Here is a 24,150-nt window from a genome sequence, read left to right on the forward strand (position 1 = left end):
ATTTTTAAAAATTAATACTTAAATTACCATTACCAGTAGTCACAAGTTCTTTGGGAAGGGCTTCTTTACAGTAACTGCTGATAAAAACTCTGTATATAGCTGGTTGCTAAGGAGCGGCCTGGGAAGCCGGCCACTGCATCCTTTACAACTGATGAATCATCAGCTGTCAGTGGGGGAAATGCAAGTGTTGCCCCCTGACAGCTGAAAGTAAAAAAAAAAAGAATTGCCGCAACAAAACAAAACAAAAAAAAAACAGGGTCTGGTATGGATTTGGAGGGGAATCCCCCGCCAAATTTATTTTTAAAAATGGCGTGGGGTCCCACCCAAAATCCATACCAGACCCTTACAGTCCAATATGCCTCCCTATTGGACCAGTGTGAAACATTCAGCTGCACCTGTGCCCCATGAGCAGACTCTACCAATGGATCCTGCTCCCTGGTAGACAGAGAGCAATATAAATTTACCTGGCAATCTTTCCAGTAAGAAGAAAGACCCAAAAACTAGACTTTCTTCTAGTACCTACCTAGGAGGGTGTTACAACTTCAAAGGATCCAGGGGTATGGGGGAGGGGGGCTTCAGCACATACCCTGTGACTGACGGACTCAGCTGTTCATGTTTTCCTATGAGATTGTGTAGAGGGGGTGTGTCCATTCCCTCCACTCAGGTCTCATATTACACTTAGCTCCCTGCTCTATACTGTGCAGTGTGTGATGTCAGATCCCGACCCCCCATCTGCTAGAGCTGAGACATAGCCTTTGATCTGTATGTTTTAGAAGGCTGTAGAAGAGAGAGGGTGCAGATAAACAGACACAACTTATGTAGGAGGATTTCTTTTATCTTGAAGTAGCGCCTGAGGCTAGTCACTAGCTATACTGCATGTAAGGCTTTACAACCAATTTAAAAACCACACTCTGGGCACACCGACTTTCTTTTAAATATTGTATATTCCGCAATAGCCACAATTTACAAAAATATACTTTGGTATGTGCACCAAATGCCTATGCAAACCTAGTTATTACATTTACAAAAGTAGTGGCTACATCATCACTGTGCTGCAAATAGAGTTTTGGGAGGGGCCCAGCAGCTCCACCCACTACAGGCAGGAGGGGGTGAAAACAAGACCACCACCCCCTTCAGCCTTCATCTCAGTGAGTTAGTCACCTGACGGTCCGTCCACCCCTCCTGAGCTACGCAGCTACGCTGGATGCTGCTGCGGAGCCGGCCGCAGTGAGCGGCGCTGGGCTCAGCTCAGCATCAGCCCGGCTGCCAGTTAGGAGTGGGGAGTCGGGGACAGCGGCGGGCGGCCTATGCGGTGCGGCTCTCAGTCTCCGCAGAATCGGCGGGACACACACAGTCTGTCTGACATAGTGACACTGATCATGCGTTCGGAGCGGAGGCCTCGGCCCACGGGGCATATGCCCGGTCTGCCCTATGGCCAGTCCGGGCCTGAAGACCAGCCACACTTCACAACAAGAGAAAGCAGCAGTGAATAGTCTTTATTACAGGAAGGTCCTGCTCAAATACAAAATTTCATACTGGATCACTGCACAGCTATTGCAGAAATACACAAAGCACACCATAATATAAGTAAGAATACACGTGCCTCTTGTATTTAGACAATGTTTGATTATCCTGGATTCCTGCCAGACATTTCAATGACTATTTTGTTTGGTGGAACCCAACATTCCTCATTTCCTATATATACTTTATTATATAATAAATGTGGGTACTTAAGGCTTACTTACCAATTTAAGCATATTGGATGCAGTTGGATTGGGATTACATCTATATTTATTATGGCTATCAAGAATCATTTTTCGATTGGCCTCAATGGAACAATCAAAGTCCGATATTGGACTATTCATCTGTAGAGATAAGAGTAAAATTCATCAAACTAGGAAGTCCAATTCAGTAAAACAGAATGCTTTTATAAGAATTAGATTAAAATATCAAATACCTGTTTTAGAGCTCCCAATAGATCTTTATTGGACATCAAATGTGTATATTTTGTGTATTATTATGCTGTAGGCAGAGTCAGAGATGATTGACACTAGCTTTTATTTTGTTTAGACAGCATCTGCATCCAAGGCTCTTTTTTTGACTTTATAGGTATTAGCAATTACATTTGATATGTTTAATACTGATTTATATTAAAACTGTAGCAAGGTTTCCAGGCCTATGGCCTGATGTGGGTCTGCCATTAGTACCGGTAATCTCTCCAGCCCATGTGAGCTGAGTCCCTGGGTGTGACAACTGAAGCAGCGACAATTCCGGCATCTTTGTTTGTGGGTTTTTATTGGAATTAGGGGATGGGAGAAGGGAATGAGTGGGATACTCCTTGAGGCTTAAACTAATTACAATTGGGACTTTTACTTCTGAAATGCCCGTTGGCGCTTCCTTGACGCCAGCCGGTGCCAGCCAATGCTCACTGACACTAAGAACACTCTGTAGAACAGAAGAAGTGCTGAATCCTGAACTTATAGTCCAGAAGATCCAAGACTGAGAACTGTAGAACTCCTGACACTGTTGTACTGTGAAAGTCACTGAATACTTTCCCCCGCCTGGCACAGCTTGAGGTAGTACGTAGTAGAACTCTGTATAGCTGTCACTGTAACTGGCACGCTCTGTACAATTCAGGGCCCAAACTGCAGGTGCCCCCTTTGACCTTGAACTCTTCAAGGTCCATTATGTACCCCCTCTGTAGCTTTAGGGTCCTCAACCTAGGTACCCCCTTTACAGCTAGCTGACATTGGATCCCAGAACTTCTTTCGGAGTGGTCCCCTCTAACTTCAGGCAGACCCCCAGGGGCAATCATCAGTACTCACGACCTGTGTAGGCTTTCCTGGGACTGGACCCCTCTCTCTCTCTTCGCAGGCTCTAGGCACACCGGATCCCCTCAGCTCAACTCAGCACTCTCTGGGCACTCAGGCGACACCCCGAGACATCCACCTTCCTCAGACAGGAGGAGAGACAGCCGCACTCTCCTTCCTGGGACTCTGCTCCCGCCAAAGACACCGTGCCATGCACTTCCCCCAAACTTAAACCCACTCCCAGAATCCTTTGCAGCATAATCTGGGGTAGTTACAAGCTGGGATGTGTCCCCTGATTGGGCTTCCCACACTGCCCTATGAGACGCCTCTCACAGGAGCCAGTGGGGATACTTCTCCCCTCAGCAGGCACATCTGGAAGCCCTGACACCCTAGCTAAATAAATCACAGCCCTGCTGTTAGGCAAACAAGGCCCACTATAGTTTTACCTAGCACCTACCTGTAGGGTGCTACAAAACTTTGCGTTTTTGTGAGTTTTTTAGTCAATGCAATCAATTGGCATACTATATCCCTACCCAATATTGTTTAGCAACAGGGGGTGTGGAGAAGGAGGGAGGGAGTGGGTTGACATTTACCACTGTGTATACATGCACATGCACAAGCACAACCCCTGAAGGGCCTGCTTGGTATGATGGATCCTCTGTTCTCTGCTCTGACTCCTCAAACTGCTTCATCCCCACTGACACACCTGGTTATAGGTTGAAAGCAGCTCCCACCTTTGTAACTTAAGTGTAAGTGCCAGTTCACACTTCTGCGATGCGGGAACGCTGCGAATATGCAGCGTGATCCCGCATTGCATGCGCACATCTGGCAGTTCACACTGCCATATGCGATATGCAGGGGATGTCAATTACAAGTTAACGACACCCACAGTTGCGATCGCATATCGCAGTGCGATCTGCATGTACGCACAGAATCTGATCGTACAAGTGTGAACCACTATGCGATCTGATTCTACTGCGGCTCAAAAAAAGCCTCATGTGTGTGTTTGGTGCGGATACAGTGCGAATTCAGCCATACAAAGTGTATGGCTGAACTCGCATCCACACATCAGATCGCATGTAATTAGGAGCAGTGCGCTCCGAATTACATGCGATCTCCGCAAACGTGGAAGTGTGAACCGGCACTTAGTATGCTATCACTCCATAATAGTACACAGAAAGCAGGCCACACAGGCAGTTGATGATAGATAAAGTAAGTATATTGCAGCAAAGTATAATAAACACAATACACATACCAATAAACAGGTCAAGGAATTAGGTTAACTGATGAGACTATGGAGTTAACGCCTACGGCTATTGACTTACGCTGCAATAAAATCTCTATATCTCTATATCCATGCGATGGAACATCGCACACTGAATAAACAGCTCAGGTAAGAGACGCTAAAAGCTTCTTCAGCCTGACTCCTCCCAGGACATGCCTCTGACATGTTTTGTCCTGCCCACATGGCTTAGTCATGACTAAGCCCTGTAGGGGGGAGGGGCGAAATGCATCAGCTGCATGTCCTGAGAGGAGTCAGGCTGAAACTGCTTTTACCTTTTCTTACCTGGGCAGTTTTATTAGAGTGCAGAATTCCAGCTTTCCTTTCTCATTAGACCAGTATGCACAACATTGGAATAAACAGCATCAACCATGAAAGCATGAATGGCACAAAGACAAGCCTCATTGTTACTCTTGGGAATAGTTATTCAAAAAAAATGTTACCAAGTGCACTCTATGCATACAGCCATTGTAGTGGGATAATGTATGTGTTCCTGACAAGGAAGCACCTTTGAAGTGAATGTAAAGTACCTGATGCCTATTCTAGAAGATTTAAGTCAGCTAAGTTTGGGGCCTTTCTATAAGGTGGTGCACATGAAGCTGCCCCTTTAAGAATGTACACAAAATATGGCTGATGGGCTGTTAAGTAAGGGGCAATCTTTATTGGTGTTAACTGTAGGCAATAAGGGATTAGCCTGGGTTATTCTATTCACCAATCCTGGTATGCAACACATCTGGTCCCACACTCATGGCGGTCGGTTGTCCCAGAAGGCTCTGTTTTCATTAACAAGGCCTCACAACCAGGTCCATACAGGGTTCAGTCCCTGTGTTCAGACTCTCACTGGCTCTCTCAGGGTCAGTCACTCTGAAGGTAGGCACAGTGAGTTAAGGGCAGCATGTCATTGCCCCACAGTCCGCATCACCAGAGGCTCTCTGTGGCTCAGTCCTCAGCCTCTTTGCATGCAACACTCAACTCTGATCTCCACCGGGTTGTTTCCCCAGAGCAGGCATGCACAGCAGCAGGTTCACACGGTCTGGTTTTTCTGCACTGTGTGCCCAGATGTGCCATAGTTTAGCTGCAAAAAGTTCTGTCCACTCCTCCTCTGTGTGCATGGTGTGCCTGGGTATTGTAGTTCTGCAGCCTGTCCACCCCATGTTAAGGACCCTACATTTCCCATAATCCACCGTGGCCACATCATCCAAATGCTATTGATTATATTATCCGAGCGGCAACTGCCGGGGGGGGGGGGCAGGATAGAGAGGGGGATCACACTGCCCTCTCTGACACAGTGCAGTAGCAATGCTGGGAGAAGGGGGGACAGGCCACAGATTAAAATGATGTGCACTTTTTATTATTTTTCTGCGTGCATTGATTAAAAAATGGGAAAATATTTTATTGACACTAGGATGTGGGTTTTTAAAATTATGAACACAATTTATTGCGCTAAAGGGAAATCATACCTATACTTTCTATATACAGTGCCATGAAAAAGTATTCATACTCCTTGAAAATGTCCACATTTTGTCATGTTACAACCAAAAACGTAAATGTATTCTATTGGGATTTTAAGCGCTAGACCAACACAAAGTGGCACATAATTGTGAAGTGGAAGGAAAATTATAAAATGGTTTTTAATTTTTTTTACAAATAAATATATGAAAGTGTGGCGTGCATTTATATTCAGCCCCCTTTACTCTGATGCCCCTAACTAAAATCTAGTGGAACCAATTGCCTTCAGAAGTCACCTAATCAGTAAATAGAGTCCACCTGTGTGTAATTTCATTTTAGTATAAATACAGCTGTTCTGTGAAACCCTTAGAGGTTTGGTAGAGAACCTTAGTGAACAAACAACATCATGAAGGCCAAGGAACACACCAGCCATGTCAGGGAAAAAGTTGTAGAGAAGTTTAAAGCAGTTTAAATATCCCGAGCTTTGAACATCTCACGAAGCACTGTTTAATCACTCATCTGAAAATGAAAGGAGTTTGGCACTACTGAAAACCTACCAAGACATGGCCATCCACCTAAACTGACAGGGTGGGCAAGGAGAGCAATAATGAGAAGCAGCCAAAGGGTCCTTGGTAACTCTGGAGGAGCTGCACAGATCCACAGCTCAGGTGGGAAAATCTGTCCACAAGACAACTATTAGTCGTGCACTCCACAAATCTGGCCTTTATGGAAGACTGGCCATAAGAAGTCCTGTTTGCAGTTTGCAAGAAGCCATGTGGGGGACACAGCAAACATGTGGAAGAAGGTGCTCTGGTCAGATAAGACCAAAATTAAACTTTTTGGCCTAGAAGCAAAACGCTATATGTAGCAGAAAACTAACACTGCACATCAACCTGAACACACCATCCTCACCATGAAACATGGTGGTGGCAGCATCATGTTGTGGAGATGTTTTTCTTCAGCAGGGACAAGGAAGCTGGTCAGAGTTGATGGGAAGAGGGATTGAGCCAAATACAGGGCAATCTTAGAAGAAAACCTGTTAGAGTCTTCAAAAGACTTGAGATTGGGGCGGAGGTTCACCTTCCAGCAGGACAACGACCCTAAACATACAGCCAGAGCTACAATGGAATGGTTTAGATCAAAGCATATTCATGTGTTAGAATAGCCCAGTCAAAGTCCAGACCTAAATCCAATTGAGAATCTGTGGCAAGACTTGATAATTGCTGTTCACAGAAGCTCTCCATCCAATCTGACAGAGCTTAAGCTATTTTGCACAGAAGATTGGGCAAAAATGTCACTCTCTAGATGTGCAAAGCTGGTAGAGACATCCCCAAAAGGATGCGCAGCTGTAATTGCAGAGAAAGGCGGTTCTACAAAGTATTGACTCAGGGGGGCTGAATACAAATGCATGCTACGCTTTTTATATATTTATATATATATATATATATATTTGTAAAACATTTTGCAAACCATTTATAATTTTCCTTCCACTTCACAATTATGTGCCACTTTGTGTTGGTCTATCACATAAAATCCCAATAAAACACATTTACTTTTCTGGTTGTAATATGACAAAATGTAGAAAATTTTGGGGGGTATTAATACTTTTTCAAGGCACTGTACCTGAGCCCGATCTCAATCCAGCTCTCTGCCTCCTCATTGTTCTAAAGACAGCAGTGGTGTGTTTGAGCAGTGGCTCCCACTGCTGTCAATCACAGCCAGTGGGAAGAGAGCGGGGGGGGGGGGCACAGAGTGAGGCTCGGGGATGAGCACGCACGAGTTCCCCTATAACAAGGGGCTTGCAGGGAGGTGGAGGAGCCAGGAAAGCTGGCAAGGGGGACCTGAGGAGAGGAGGATCGGGGCTGCTCTGTGCAAAACCATTGCACAGAGCAGGTAATTATAACATGTTTGCTATTAGAAAAAAAAAAAAGACTGGGGTCGTCTTCAGTATTTGAACTTTGCTGAAGTTTGCCAAACCCTGCTCGCACCCAACCCAGTGCATTTTGGCTCATCCATACTCTCCATATACTAAAACATCTTCTTTTCTGACTCCAAATGATAACTTAAGATGTTTCCAGACACCATTAGGTCCCTATCATAAATATTATATTATATTATATTATATTATATTATATTATATTATATTATATTATATTATATCCACAGATCATTCTATTCATTTTAGACTCCCCATAGGAAATATTTGCCATTACAATTAAACAATTGACTTACGTATTTATTCACAATGTCTGCAGGCAGATTTACTGCTCTTCCAGCTGACCTTTTCTTTACAGTTTTCTTGTGCTTTGTATTGGTAAATTCTTCCTCGTTAGGGGGCACATATGCCACAGGGGGGTCCGAAAACTGTGAACAATCAAGGTTACAATAAATGCATGGATGACATGGAGATACCTTACTCCCAATATGTTAAACCAGGATACAATATCAAGCTGTTTTGCTGTTCAGTATCTCTGCAAATTATTTTCACTGCTAATTTACATCCATTATTGATTTCTATATATGCCAAAATATTGCTTAGATACTGCGGTCATGTTAAAGTGTATGTATTGAATATTATTTTGTTTTTGTGTTAGGCTCCATTCACACTGTAGCGTATCTTTTTTAGGCGTTTTTTGGACATTTTTCAGGCTTTTTTCGGGAGTTTTCAGGCTTTCTTTCAGGCTTTTTTTTGCAAGTGTTTGGAGGCAGGCATTGACATCTAACAAAAACGCTTGTAATCTGCCAAAAAAGAAGCTCATGTACTTTCTTGAGCTTCAGGCGACAAAAAACACCCATATGTGAACAGGGGCCATTGCAATGAACGGGATTTTGCTTGTTGGGCGTTTTGAGACTTCAGAGATGAGCGTTTAACGAGCTGAAGAATGCTCAGGTGTGAACAGTGCCTCAGGCTCCATTCACACCTGAGCGTATGATTTTCAGGCGTTTTTTTGGGCGTTTTTTCATGCGTTTTTCAGGAGTTTTTTTAGGCTTTTTTTTTTTTGCAAGTGTTTGGAGGCAGGCATTGACATCTAGCAAAATTGCTGGTAATCTGCCAAAAAAGAAGCTGAAGTACTTTCTTGAGCTTCAGGCGTTTTGCTTCAGGCGGCAAAAAACGCTCAGATGTGAAGAGGCCATTGAAATGAATGGGATTTTGCTCGTTGGGCGTTTTGAGACTTCAGAGATGAGTGTTTTATGAGGTGAAGAATGCTCAGGTGTGAACAGGGCCTCAGGCTCCATTAACACCAGAGCGTATGATTTTCAGGCATTTTTTTTGGCATTTTTTCAGGTGTTTTTTCAGGCTTTTTTTTGCAGGTGTTTGGAGGCAGGCTTTGACATCTAACAAAAACGCTTTTAATCTGTCAAAAAAAAAGCTCATGTACTTTTTTGAGCTTCAGGCGTTTTGCTTCAGTTGACAAAATGCTCATATGTGAACAGGGTGGGAACAGGGCCTCAGGCTTCATTCACACCTGAGCATATAATTTTCAGGCATTTTTTTTTAACGTTTTTCAGGCATTTTTCAGGTGCTTTTCTGGCATTTTTTTCAGGTGTTTGGAGGCAGGCATTGACATCTAACAAAAACGCTTGTAATCTGCCAAAAAAAAGCTCATGTACTTTTTTGAGCTTCAGGCGTTTTGCTCTAGGCGACAAAACCCTCATATGTGAACAGGGGCCATTGAACAGAATAGGATTTTGCTTGTTGGGTGTTTTGAGACTTCAGAAATTAGTGTTTTATGAGCTAAAAAATGCTCAGGTGTGAACAGGGCTTCAGTGTTTAACCACTACAGCACCAGGGCATTTTTTGCGATGCAGCACTGCGTTGCTTTAACTGACAATTGCATGGTTGTGTGACACTGTACCCAACTAAAATGTATATCCTTTTTTTCCCAAAAACAGATCTTTCTTTTGGTGGTATTTGATCACCTCTCTGGTTTTTATTTTTTGCGCTATAAACAAAAAAAAAAAGTGAAAAAAAATAAGCGTACATTGATTGGTTTGCGCAAAAGTTACAGTGTCTACATGGGAAATATTCATGGATTTTTTATTTATTTATTTTGTTTTTACTAGTAATGGCGGTGATCGGCGGCTTGTAAGATCTGTCCCCCAGAATGTCGCAGTCCAGCTAAACATTACAGATCGCCACCATTACTAGTAAAAAACAATATTTAAATAAAAATGACATAAATCTTTCCCCTAGTTTGTAGATGCGATAACTTTTGCGCAAACCAATCAAAATACACTTATTGCGATTTTTTTTGTTTGTACCAAAAATATGTAGCAGAATACGAATTGGCCTAAAAGGATGAAAATTTTGATTTTTTAATTTTTTTAGGGGGGAATGTTTAATAGCAGAATGTGAAAAATATTGTTTTTTTTTTTTCCAGATTTGTCGCTATTTTTTTTTATAGCGCAAAAAATGTAAAATCACACAGGTGATCAAATTCCACCGAAAGAAAGCTCTATTTGTGGGAAAAAAAAGGACATTAGTTTTATTTGGGTACAGCGTTGCACAACTGTGCAATTTTCCGTTAAATAATGCAGTGTTGAATTGCAAAAAATGGCCTGGTCATTAAGGGGGCAAATCCTTCGGGTCCAGAAGTATTTTTGTTTTGTCATAATCGTTATTCTCGGAGAGTATATATAATTATTAAAGCGCAGTTCCGGCCACGGGGTGAAATTTAGCTAAAAATACTCCCGGGACAGTCAGGGCTAGTACATTCCACAATGGATAGCCTCTGAAATGTCCCGGGTTGCACTTACCTTTTAGAAGAAATACTTACCTTGACAATTTCTTCTCCAGCGCTGCCATCTCGGATGTGGGCAGCTGAAGCCAGCTTGATCCTCTTCTGCATCCTTGTTATTGAAGAAAAATATACTCCCCTTTCTTCCACTTCCTCCCTTGGCGGCCGCGGCCCGCGCCGTCACTTCCTCTTTGCATTGATTCCTGGGAGCTGAACGTCATCGCTTCCAGGAATCAATGTGCCTGCACTGGCCCCACTCGTCACTTCCAGTGCGGGCGCGTCATCCCTCCACAGCTTCTGGGCATGCCCAGAAGCTGTTTAGCAGGGAATGAGCGCCCGCACTGGAAGTGACGAGCGGGGCCGGTGCAGGCACATTGATTCCTGTGAGCGATGACGTTCAGCTCCCAGGAATCAATGCAAAGAGGAAGTGACGGCGCGGTCCGCGGCCGCCAAGGGAGGAAGTGGAAGAAAGGTGAGTATATTTTTCTTCAATAACAAGGTAAGTAAACAAAAAAAAAACAATCATAACTATCCATTTGTTTTTCAGGTGACCAAGAGCAAGCGGATGGCCCACAATTGATTATGTCGATTTTGTGGCCAGAACTCCACTTTAAATAGAAAGATACAGCACCACTGACATAGAATAATGTGCAAATAAGCAAAAAAGTGTGCAAATAGGCAAATCAGTGCAGAATGTGCTAATCCAGTCCAAATGTGCAAAGTAGTAAATCAATGAATAATATATATGTAATTATTGTTCTGAATTAATTCGTAATTCGGATTTGTTATATTGGTTTTAACGTGTTATTTCATTATTTCAGGAGATTACTTATGCAGTCTGAGTCATCCCTGCTATTCCAACACGCAAAGAGAAATGGAATGAGCTCATTGGACGATGTCAACTGGAGTCGCGTGCATCCGAAAGTAACAAATGAAACAAATTTAATTTTAGATTCATGCATTATGTTATGATTCAGAGATTCTGATGGATCCACGTCCATCTAACCCAAACAAAATATGTAGGAATCATCTTATTTTACCTTACTATATTTAATCCTAAATGGTTTCCATTTGATATGTAGTGCATTTTTTATAATAATGAAAAATGTTAATGCAAAAAGATTATCTAAGACTCAAAGACTACCGCACCACTCTCATCTGAATAAAACAAATGAATTCACATGAATGTATACTAATTTATTATGTTATCACGTTGAATTAATTTCCTTATTCCTAACTGACTGCTTGTTGGTCCACACACATAGAAATGAACAGAATTCAAGTTCAACCCCAATACAAAAAGAATTTTATATGAATATTCACGCTACACTCAAAACAAACAAATCCAAATCAATTCAGATCATTCATTACGTCGTTATGTTATTTCCGATGCTTCAAACATTAACAAAAGTCCCAAACTACTATTCCCTGTCACCTGCGACTAGGATCGTCTCGATGTGAAGTATTATTACTGACATATTATACTGTGGTTGTATAACTGTCCATCATTACCAACAATGTAATCACCTATCTGTCAATTTTGTATTTATGTTTCCCTCTATATGGGATATATTATCGTTATATGTTTTTTGTGATTTTGTTTGATGATTTTAGATGTATTATATAATAAAATGTGATTTTTAAGTACCCAGTGCCTGCAAAGTCCAAGCTTCCTCCTTTTCCAAAAGTCCCAAACGATTGCATCACGCAGTGTTGGGGGTAACTAGTTACAAAGTAACGGATTACAGTAACTACATTACTTTTTCTGGTAACGAAGTAAAGTAACTAGTTACAATACTAATATTGGTAACTACGCTACTTTACTAGGCTATAGGAGGTAACTAAATTACTTTACTAGGCTATAGGAGCGCGCTTTCCTGCGTTACCCAAGCCGTGCGATACAATCGTTATTTCGAAGAATAGAGAGGGATGAAGTTTATGACTTTTTGTTGCACTTTATGTTTTATTCTGTTTTTTCAGGTTTTGTTCTCATGTTTCCCAAAGCCTGTGTTTATACAATAAACTCTATGCAGAAAGAGTGCCATGTATCTTCTTCTACACGGTCAATTAAGAAAGAGGAAAGTAAAGTAATAAGTAGTGAAGTTACTTTTCAAATGCAGTAACTAGTAAAGTAATCTCGTTACAATTTACAGAAGTAACTAGTAACATTTTTTGAGTAACTACCCCAACACTGGCATCACGTCATCTGAATAAAATTAATTTTTTTTATTTAATTTTTTTTGGATTTGTTGAAATTTGGTACTATGGTGATTGGGAGTTTCGGATCCATCCAAATCTCCAAATCATGCAAATTTTGCTAGAATTTCAATTCGGAACAAAACAAATCACACATTTATTAATTATTATCTTTTGATATTCAGTTTTTTTTTTTCTGAGGATTTCGTCTATGCTATAATTATCAGGGGCTGCAAAATGGAGGTGTGCCCACATAAGCTCTCTAAATATATCTAATATGATATAGCCCTATGTAGCACTGTAAGCTTCCTGAAACTGAAGTTTTAAAAACCAAGTAAACTCTCACTATTTATTACTGTAATGTAATCAGGTTGCATATGCAATAATAAATATGATGGTTTACCCAGTGCTGGCAGCACATAAAAGAGTCAGACCACTGTTCCCACATGCAAAGCAGCAGCCTGTCTTTCCAGCGGTCTGATACTTCCCCACTACACTGAACACTGCTTAATTCAACAGTTTTCTTGCTCTATGGGCAGTGCTGTTGATTGGAGCAGGAGCAAGGGGGGCTGTCAGAACGGTGGAGACCCGGACTGTTGCTTTGTGTGAAAGAGTAGTAGTTTGGCTCCCCCATGTGCATCCAGCATGTTTTAATACTTCCATATTTATTACTGTATATTCTTGACCAGGCCTTTTTTTGCTCAGGGAATAGGTGCAGGAACACCCCCTGTTGAGTCACTCCTTGACTCCGCCCCCTATCCACCTGAGCTCCGTCCCTTGGTTCCACCCCCTAACCCCCTCCCAGAACTGTCCTTTTTAGAGCATTCAGAACCAAGTATCATTTTGCTAATGATAATTGGTTCTCAAATCATTGGTAATCAAATCGTTGATGCTAAATCATTTGTTAATTATAATAGATCCCCTTCAGCCAGAAACAATACAACCCCCTTTCAAAAATAGATCTCCCTTCGGCACTATAATCCCCAGCAGGATTAGACCCCTCTGCAAAAAAATATATCACCAGGAACAATAGAACCACTCCAGTGACAACAGACATCTGCCAGCAACAATAGATCCCCTAGCAGCCAACAAAAATAGACCTCTCCCTAAACAGTAGATCTCTCCCAGCAATTATTGACCCCCTAGCAACAATAGTTCCTCCAGCACACCCAAGTACCCCTTGCCATTACATACGGTACATTTAGTGCTGGAGGTGCCGGAACTGCGTTCCACTACGTTCCTCCTGAAAAAAAGCCCTGGTCTTGACTGCTTTATACTAATACATTGTAAAGGTTTATTTGGGCTTCTGGTGTGACACTTATACTAATTCTAAGGGATTTTAGGGGAGTGTAATTTCATACAATGCTCAGGTTTTGTATGTTATAATAAAGGCTAAACCACTGACTTGGCACTTATTTTGAAGACTTTCAGTCTCTGCAGTGCTATGGGGTTAGTTCATTTTTTCTTGCAATTATTAACATATCAGTAATTGGTCCCTCTTTGAATTTCATCTGACTGACACCCTTTATTACTCTTATGTGTAAGTAAGTGAATGAAGAAGTGAGTAGGTCTCATTCCCTTGGCCAACCTTTTGTGCTCTTTAAAGAAAGAAGTATATAAAGTAAAGGGCTAAGTACTCATAACAGCCAAAGAGAATAATTTTTCTATGGTCCAATTTTACTGGGTGCATCCAAGATGGCTGTCCCAAAAGTAGATAAAGCACTTTACTCCACCAGGAAAAAAGCACTATAGAAACAATTATTTTACATTTTTACACTAGATTCATATAGTAATAACAACCCCTGCTACCTTACCACCTCTTTTCTTAAATTCATAAATGGTAGAAAAAGTCCTGGCATTCTTGCTCAGTGGGGAAACAATACCAAAGCATTATAGACAAAAAGGCAGTAAAGACTTACACAGTACTCTAACTGCCTTCTTGTAGGTTCTTCCCCCAAGCATTGGACATTTTGAAGGGCATCATATTAAATTAAGTAAATTACTCACCTCAAATGGGGGATTTTCAGAAAATGACCCTTCAACCTTGCTTATTTTTCCACCAAGATTCTCTGTATTTGGGTTACCCTAGAAATAAAAAAATAGTAATAAATCAGGCAACAAAAAGTGACCATGTTAAGCCCTCTGCCCAGGTGTGTTTTTTCATGTGTTTATTGGGAATTTTTTGGGCATTTTTGGAGGCAGGCATGACATCTGAACTTCTGTATACGGGTATATATACACACACACAGACACACACACACACACACATATATATATATATATATATACACATACACACATATAGGTGTGAAAGGAGCGGAACCCCATCCCTGCAAATAATTTCATTAGCGCATGGATAGGATTTCGCTCCTTTCACACCTATATGTGTGTATGTGTATATATACATATATGTGTGTGTGTATATATACCCCTACACAGAAGTTTAGATGTCATGCCTGCCTCCAAAGACGTCCACAAAAAAAGCCCAATAAACGCCTGAAACAAAAACACAGAGGTGTGAAAGGAGCTGAACCCCATCCCTGCTCTATTAATAATTCTAAGAAAAATGATCTTTTTCTTCTGGCGGTCACCCTGACATGGATGAGTTTGGTCACCCTGGCATAGCAGTCAGAGTCAGTTCACCCTAAACTACATTACGGTTACCCTGACACTTAACACTTTCCCTACAGAAACTAGATTTTTGAATCTAACTATAGTGGTATATAGTACCCTAACTACACTAGATATCCCTTTCCTCACACTAATAATTGCTAAATGATACTTTTGAAGCAGGAGTAACAGAACTGCTTCCACTCTCTTCCACAGCCCCTGTATTACAGTGCTAGAGATTTGGCGGGGCTATGTTACATACTGGGGGGCATATTCACTACTGATTGGCCTCTGGACCCCCTAGTCACTCCAATCACATTCCTAGCAGACTCCTGCCCCCTCAATTGGCTTTTACTCATGTTTCTGATAAAAATCACAGGCTTTTAAAGCCCAGTTCCTGTCCCATTGCATTTTGGTCGGTTCTGGTGCCGAATTCCGAACTTTTACCGCAACAAGTTCGGAATTCGGCTGAATTTCGAACAGCCAATGTTCGGGTCGAACCGATGGTCAACCCAAACCGTTCGATCATCCCTAATAGCCACCACACATCAGAAGGTCCTCTGAAGCAAATTTTTTATTACATATTTAAATAAAATCTAAGGACCAGTTTTACTTCGGAGGACCATTTAGTTCTGTTGCAACATTTTTGCTCTGTAGCAGTCATAAATGAGCAGTCCTTAGCTCTGGGGCTGAGTGGTTTGCACTTTTGTCTTCCTTCCCTGAGGTCCTGACTTTGGTCTCAACCAAGAAGTAAGCCAGTATGTAGAACATAATCTTTTCTCTGGGCTTCTAAGTTTTGTTTTTTTGCACAGTCCTAAATCATACTCCTAGGTTCACATGATTTCAGCCATACTTGACCTTGTGTTTAGGTCCATATTACTACAACAGGGATATTAGATCTTTTGAGGCATGGTAATGCGAAAGGTCTATCACCTGTATGGAATGAATATTATGGAATTTGTTTTCAATATTATTTTACATTTTTGAAGTGTTAGTTCAACTTTCCAGGAAAAATGAAATATGAATTAACACCCTACTTCATTCCTACCCCCTTGGTCCACATTGTACTTGGTCCCCATGGAGCTGAGCTGTCAGTGTCCATACAGCCGGTCATTTTCTTCTTTGTGCTGTGCTTCTGGGACAGATCAGAGTGATCCTAAATTGGTCAGCACATTGAATCACTCTGGTCTGTCCTGGAAGCAATGCATGGAAAAGAGGTCGAAGAGTGGGGATGTCAAATCCCTGGACTGCTGGGTACTTACAGCATCTCCGGAGGTAAGTACAGTGGGGACAGTGGGGAGGGGCAGGGTGTATGGTGTTAGTTCACTTTTTGAACTAACACTAACTAACTAGGTTAACTAACAATTAAATACCGATTTAATAATGTTGTGAGTAACGGGAACCCTGGATTTTTCGTGGAGGATAAGTTGTTTGGTTGTTATTTAATAATATACATACAGTATATTGTATCTAAAGTTTTGGGCAGAGTAGGACTTTACAAAGAACCTCTTTCTGTTTTTTTTTTCTGCTGTCCTATTGTTTTTATTTCACTTCCAGGCCTGGAGACACTACAGGAAGTGAGCGGAAATCTCTCTAAGGTAAGGGTGTCCCAGCATTGTTTGTCTCACTGACAGTGGTCCCCAGGACAAATACAGAAGATGAATTTCCGCAGAGGCAAAACAGACAGCTGAGTGACCTGAAAAGGGTCCTAACACTTCCACACTCTATGCATGAATGTAATAACTTTTGGCATGAAATACACCTCAAATGAATCAATCAATTCACCAATCAGGGGGAAAAGGGAAGACAGAGGAAGGAATGTGACGAAAGAAGAGGTGCAAGGAGGGGAGTAACGTAAAGGAGAGTAGAGAAGAAGGGCAGGGAGGAGAAGAAGTGTATAAAAGAGAGGAAAAGAAAAGAGGAGAGATGAGGAGAAGAAAAAGGCAGTGAGGTGTGAAGAGAAAAGGAAAAAAGGCAGGGAGAAGAAGAGAGCAGAGGGAAAAGGCAAGAAGGATAGGAGAGCAAAGCATAGAAGAGATCCAAGGAGAAGAAGAGATTTGAGGGAAATGGCATAGGACAGAGGAGATGGAAGTACAGGAGACGTGGGGATGAGAGGAGAAGTGTAGTAGAGAAGGAGGGCAGGGAGGAGAAGAGGTGTATAAAAGAGAGGAAAAGAAAAGAGGAGAGATGAGGAGAAGAAAAAGGCAGTGAGATGTGAAGAGAAAAGGAAAAGGGCAGGGATAAGAAGAGAGTAGAGGGAAAAGGCAAGAAGGAGAGGAGTGCAAAGCATAGAAGAGATCCAAGGAGAAGAAGAAATTAGAGGGAAATGGCATAGGACAGAGGGGAGAGAAGTACAGGAGAAATGTCGGGATGAGAGGAGAAGTGTAGTAGAGAAGGAGGGCAGGGGGAAGATGTGCAGAAAAGAAGCAAGAGGTGAAAGGGAAGGATGATGGAAGGGAAGGGAAGAGTAAATATGCTGAGAAGAGCTAAAAAGAGAAGTGAAAAAGGCAGGGAGAAGAGGAGAGAATAGCAAAGGTTATGAGATATGTGTAGAAAAGAGGAGAGGAGAATAATGGAAAGAAGAAGAGAAGAGCAGGGAAAAGAGCAGATAGGAGGAGAGATGCAGAGAAGAGAGGGCCAAGAAGGAGAGAAGAGATGCGGAGAATAGAGAAGCAAGTAGGAGAGGAGAGATGAGGAGAAGAGTGGAGCAAGAAGGAGAGGAGAGATGCGGAGAAGAGAGGAGCAAGAAGGAGAGGAGAGATGCGGAGAAGAGAGAAGCAAGAAGGAGAGGAGAGATGCGGAGAAGAGAGAAGCAAGAAGGAGAGGAGAGATGCGGAAAAGAGTGGAGCAAGAAGGAGAGGAGAGATGCGGAGAAGAGAGGAGCAAGAAGAGAGGAGAGATGTGAAGAAGGGAGGAGCAAGAAGGAGGGGAGGGATTTGGAGAAGAGAGGAGCAAGAAGGAGAGGAGCAAAAAGGAGAGGATAGATGCGGAGAAGAGAGGAGCAAGAAGAAGAGAGATGCGGAGAAGAGAGGAGCAAGAAAGAGAGGAGAGATGCGGAGAAGAGAGGAGCAAGAAGGAAAGAAGAGATGCGGAGAAGAGAGAAGCAAGAAGGAGAGGAGAGATGCGGAGAAAGGGAGGAGCAAGAAGGAAAGAAGAGATGCGGAGAAGAGAGAAGCAAGAAGGAGAGAAGAGATGCGGAGAAGAGTGGAGCAAGAAGGAGAGGAGAGATGCGGAGAAGAGAGGAGCAAGAAGGAGAGCAGAGATGCGAAGAAGGGAGGACCAAGAAGGAGGGGAGAGATTTGGAGAAGAGAGGAGCAAGTAGGAGAGGAGCAAGAAGGAGAGGATAGATGCAGAGAAGAGAGGAGCAAGAAGGAGATGAGAGATGCGGAGAAGAGAGGAGCAAGAAGGAGAGGAGAGATGCGGAGAAGAGAGGAGCAAGAAGGAGAGGAGAGATGCGAAGAAGGGAGGACCAAGAAGGAGAGGAGAGATGCGGAGAAGAGAGGAGCAAGAAGGAGAGGAGAGATGCGGAGAAGAGAGGAGCAAGAAGGAGAGGAGAGATGCGGAGAAGAGAGGAGCAAGAAGGAGAGGAGAGATGCGGAGAATAGAGGAGCAAGAAGGATAGGAGCAAGAAGGAGAGGAGCAAGAAGAGAGGAGAGATGTGGAGAAGAGAGGAGTAAGAAGGAGAGGAAACGAACAAGAAGGAGAGGAGAGGAGCAAGAAGGAGAGGAGAGGACTGGAAATAAGGCAGGGAGGTATAGAAATAAAGAGGAGAGGAAAATGGTAGGGAGCAGGAGAGGGGAAAGAGAAGAACAGGGAATAGGGCAGATAGTTGATATATATATATATATATATTGGTCAAAAATCTCTTGGAAACATAATTCCTATTTTTTATACATACGTGTACTACTTGGTGTTCCAAAAGCTCCATGAAGCATATAATAACAAGTAGCAACATTGTATTTCTGTAAAAGAAAGGGACATCAGTTAGTTAAATTATCATCATCAATATCATCATTATTATTACTAATATTATTATTATTATATTACATATACTTGCTATGTTAAAAGTAGTACAGCTAAATTATCTTGTTTTGCTCCCTACCTTATCTACCTGCAAGTGTATTGTCAATGCTCGACTCTACTAGTAGGCTTTTAAAAGAAAACAACAAATGATTAAGGTAGCTTATCCATTTTTTTTTTCTTTCCAGTACAGTTGTTCAGAAAAGATGTTAACTCTTCTGTCTGTCATTTAGTTAACCACCAGAGGGAGCTCTTACACATTTCTCAAAGTTAATCCTCATTTAAAAATATGATTGATATCCTTTTGCCAGTGCATGATTACTGACCATGTCCTACCGATGAGCTTGGTATTTTCTGCTATATTACCTTGTTTTAGAAGTGGTTGCTGGTTCCGCAATGGTTTGTATAGGAGTGAGCCCTCCAGGTAATGCTGGTTGTCTGTACCAATATAGCCATATATATAGGGCATTTCAAGGAACACTTCCTTCCCAACTTCCTGTTTGCTTTTTAGTCTTTTTTTTTTTTTTAGTCTTCCTCATTGAGACACAATGTAACAACATAACCTGATAAAACACCTGGAACACAGTACGTTTCCTCGCCGTCTTACAAAAAATGCATGACTCTCTTCAAACATAATTTCGATGGAATGTTTATTGTGTACATTTTCTTGTTGTTATTAAGTAATAGTAATTACAGCTTTTCAGGTGTAAAATAGATTTAGTATGTGACATGGTAAGACTTTGTGACTTTGCACCTGCCTGGAACACACGTGTACACATGTTTTTTTCCCCAAAAACGATATAATAGATATAAAAGGGCAGAAAGCTTTTTCCTGTAAGATTTGGCAAGGCTGGAAAGCTCACCTTGTACCAAATGGCCTGGATCCATGACACACTGTGACAGTTTACAGATCACATGGCTGTAAGAAGTGTCACTGTGTCCAGCATACAGTATCTGACAAAAGTGAGTACACCCCTCACATTTTTGTAAATATTTTATTATATCTTTTCATGTGACAACACTGAAGAAATGACACTTTGCTACAATGTAAAGTAGTGAGTGCACAGCTTGTATAACAGTGTACATTTACTATCCCCTAAAAATAACTCAACACACAGCCATTAATGTCTAAACTGCTGGCAACAAAAGTGAGTACACCCCTAAGTGAACATGTCCAAATTGGGCCCAATTAGCCATTTTCCCTCCCTGGTGTCATGTGACTCATTAGTGTTACAAGGTCTCAGGTGTGAATGGGGAGCAGGTGTGTTAATTTGGTGTTATCGCTCTCACTCTCTCAAACTGGTCACTGGAAGTTCAACATGGTACCTCATGGCAAAGAGCTCTCTGAGGATCTGAAAAAATGAATTGTTGCTCTAAATACAGATGGCCTAGGCTCCAAGAAGATTGCCAAGACCCTGAAACTGAGCTTCAGCATGGTGGCCAATACTATACAGCGGTTTAACAGGACAGGTTCCACTCAGAACAGGCCTTGCCATGGTCCACTAATTAAGTTGAGGGCGTGTGCTCAGCGTCATATCCAGAGGTTGTCTTCGGGAAATAGACGTATGAGTGCTGCCAGCATTGCTGCAGAGGTTTAAGGTGTGGGGGGGTCAGGCTGTCAGTGCTCAATCCATACACTTGCATCAAATTGGTCTGCATGGCTGTTGTCCCAGAAGGAAGCCTCTTCTAAAGATGATGCACAAGAAAGCCCGCAAACAGTTTTCTGAAGACAAGCAAACTAAGGACATGGATTACTGGAACCATGTCCTGTGGTCTGATGAGACCAAGATAAACATATTTGGTTCAGATGGTGTCAAGCGTGTATGGTGACAACCAGATGAGGAGTGCAAAGACAAGTGTGTCTTGCCTACAGTCAAGCATGGTGGTGGGAGTGTCATGGTCTGGGGCTGCATGAGTGCTGCTGGCACTGGGGAGCTACAGTTCACTGAGGGAACCATGAATGCTAACATGTACTGTGACATACTGAAGTAGAGCATGATCCCCTCCTTTCAGAGACTGGGATGCAGGGTAGTATTCCTTAAACACTTCTTCAAGATAACCCCTGCCTTGCTAAAGAAGCTGAGGGTAAAGGTGATGGACTGTCCAAGCATTTCTCCAGACCTAAAGCTTATTGAGCAAGGTCTCTAACATCCACCAGCTCTGTGATGTCATCATGGAGGAATGGAAGAGGACTCAAGTGGCAAGCTGTGAAGCTCTGGTGAACTCCATGCCCAAGAGGGTTAAGGCAGCTGATAAATAATTATGGCCACACAAATCATTGATACTCTGGGCCCAATTTCCACTTAGCGTTGTACTCACTTTTGTTGCCAGCTGTTTAGACATTAATGGCTGTTTGTTGAGTTATTTTCAGGGGACAGCAAATTTACACTGTTATACAAGCTGTACACTCACTACTTTACATTGTAGCAAAGTGTCATTTCTTCAGTGTTGTCACATGAAAAGATATAATAAAATATTTACAAAAATGTGAGGGGTGTACTCACTTTTGTGAGATATTGTATATTGTATTTTGGTTAGTACTCATTTTTAAATTGTTATTGTAAAACTAATTAAAATAAATAAATAAATGAAAAACATTTTTTAGTGATCCATATTTTTATCGCTTACTCTCCCATATTTTCATGATGTTTTTTTACACAAAAAAGATAATCCGATTCTACCGCAACTAGCTCTTTGCCAGATAAGGGTAATTATCATCTTGGTTAATAAACCTTACTTTTTTCCTGCATTTATGTTGAGGATAATATTATTATTGAAAAAAAAAAATGAGCATAAGGCCCCGTTCACATAGGGGCGACGCTACTTCGCACCGCGACCTCCGAGGTCGCATTGCGAGCAGCGCGCCGCGACCTCGGAGCGGCCGCCACGGACTTCATAACATTGAAGTCTATGGAGGTCGCCTCCTGGTCGCCCCAAAGAAGCTCCGGACCCTTTTTCTAAATCGGAGCGACTTGTGTCACTCCTATTAGAACGGGTCCGCAGGCGACCTGTGAGGCGACCAGGTCGCCTCACAGGTCGCCTTAGTGTGAACCGGGACTAAATGTATGTGAATTAATAAAATGAGTAAATATTTTGGGGAAAAAATAAATAAATAAATAAAATGAGTAAATAAAGAAATTAACACTGTATACGGAAATGATTCCTATTGGGGGCTGCAGCGTAAACGTGATAAACGTGAATGTGATAAACTTATATAGTGATATAAAAAAGGCTGCGCTCAACCAATTAAACACACTTGGTATTGTGCAGATAAATAAATAGATAAATAATGAACAAATTAAAAAATTCAATTAAACCACACTGCAAGTGCAATATCAATAAGGCAATATAATGTGAAATAAATAGTGTGAAATGAAGTCTCTTAATTCCAAGATGTTCTTAGTGACACAATTCTTACAATGTCTCCACACCTCCACCAGATCGAGACCACCCAGTGCGCACAAACTTCTTACCGGAACAAACAGACCCCTTAATTACAGGGAAAAAAATATTATTATTACTTCTGCTGAACACCAAACAAGTACTCTACCCTGGGGTACTAATGTGCATAAAAATTAAAAAAAAGGAGGAGCAGCGCTACTGCAAAATGATATAGACAAACAACCTCATGTAAATGCTATTAAATATTGTACTATCAAAATTATACTCAGCAAATAGTACATAAAATATATGATTGGTGCATAAAAAACAATAGATATAAAGATGTTTCAAGATTGTTAAAAAACAAAATTAAATCATGCACATATTGTGCAATAATAATGATTAAATTAGTGAACCACGGTGCTAACAAGATTTTATAAAAAAGTCCTCACTCCTGTAGTTGCTCTTCCTTCTATAAAGTCCAAAAAACTGTGGGACCACCTTGAAACAAACCTATTGATGAATACAGTGCACCTCCTCCACTTCCGTGTTACTGTGACCTCCCTCCATATCCATGGGCATGTATTCTATACAGGGGAAGTGACATCGACAGGCCCCTGGATCCAGCTTCTTCCTATCTCCATTCTTCATCTTGGTTCAGCTTCCCCCTCTGCCAGGCAGTACAGCTTCCAAGTACTGGTAGGGAGATGAGGAGCTACACTTCATTAACCGCCCCTAGGTACGCCCAATATCACTGCAGGCAATAAAGTAGCACTCTAACTCACTGTTCTGTGTGGGCAGTAACACCTTCAGGCCGGAGGCCCCCTCTCACGTACCTGGTCAGTGAGCCTGATGTGTAAAGTAGAGCCTCGCGTACAGCACCCGCTCGGGGGTTACTGATATGGAGACAGCAGCCATAAGAGCACTGAAACGTAGGAGTGCCTGCAATCAGTCCAGTAATCTGCATGGCAGCAATCAGCAGTAGGATGTGCAGCAGACAGACTGGTGGTGGGTACTCTGGCAGAGATCTTGGCAGACTGAAGAAGCAGCTGAGGCAGACTGGAAGTGCAGGTGAAGAGTCAGACGAGCTGGGTTGGTAACGTTCAGGTAGGTCGAGCAGAAACAGCAGGCAGAAGAAGAATCAGGGTCAGGGTATTAGGCAGACAAATGTAAGTCAAGAGTAAGCCAGATCAAAATCAGAGGTCAGCACAGGGAACAGGAATAACACAAGAAACTACAGACCAAACAGAAACAAGTCTATACTGCAACCAGTTTAAATAGCCCGCCTGGCACCAGCATTAGTGACAGGCGAGTGCGCATTCGCCTTTGCACACTCCCTTGTCCACCACCATGTAATTTTGCCTGAACAGTCGCTGGCTTGCGCATGCGCGTATCTATGCACCGCGAACCTCCACCTGTACAGGCATGTCTTCCCTGACACCCCCTTTACACCTAGCTGGTTCTGCTTCTTGGGCACACAGGGAAGCCACTATACTTCTAATTCACAAGGCCTTGCAGTCATGACCCCAGGCCAGGTCCCTAGGCAAATGCTGTGCTTGACTCCAAAATGGAGTACCAGTCGCGAAGTGGGGAACAAGAAGCAGAACTGTTCCCTAACCAACAGGACTGGCATAACCCACTACCATCGCCCGATTCCATTGCC

At 42.2% G+C, this 24,150-nt stretch overlaps 1 protein-coding gene across 1 annotated transcript in view; it reads right to left on the bottom strand.

The window, feature by feature from the left end:
• The window catches only part of LOC309551763 (serotriflin-like), a 34,580-nt gene extending 15,039 nt beyond the window's left edge, over positions 1-19,541 (bottom strand). Inside the window, exons 1-5 of the mRNA XM_082252456.1 lie at positions 19,473-19,541; positions 18,985-19,048; positions 14,484-14,561; positions 7,774-7,905; positions 1,746-1,865 (exon numbers count right to left, since the gene is read on the bottom strand). Of these exons, the coding sequence (XP_082108582.1) occupies positions 1,746-1,865; positions 7,774-7,905; positions 14,484-14,561; positions 18,985-19,041 (387 nt within the window). The 5' untranslated portion in view covers positions 19,042-19,048; positions 19,473-19,541. The remainder of the gene's footprint in view (positions 1-1,745; positions 1,866-7,773; positions 7,906-14,483; positions 14,562-18,984; positions 19,049-19,472) is intronic.
• Positions 19,542-24,150: the final 4,609 nt, after the last annotated feature.

This window comes from Pelophylax lessonae (genome assembly GCF_965119305.1).
Source record: "Pelophylax lessonae genome assembly, chromosome: 3".
NCBI lineage: Eukaryota > Metazoa > Chordata > Amphibia > Anura > Ranidae > Pelophylax > Pelophylax lessonae.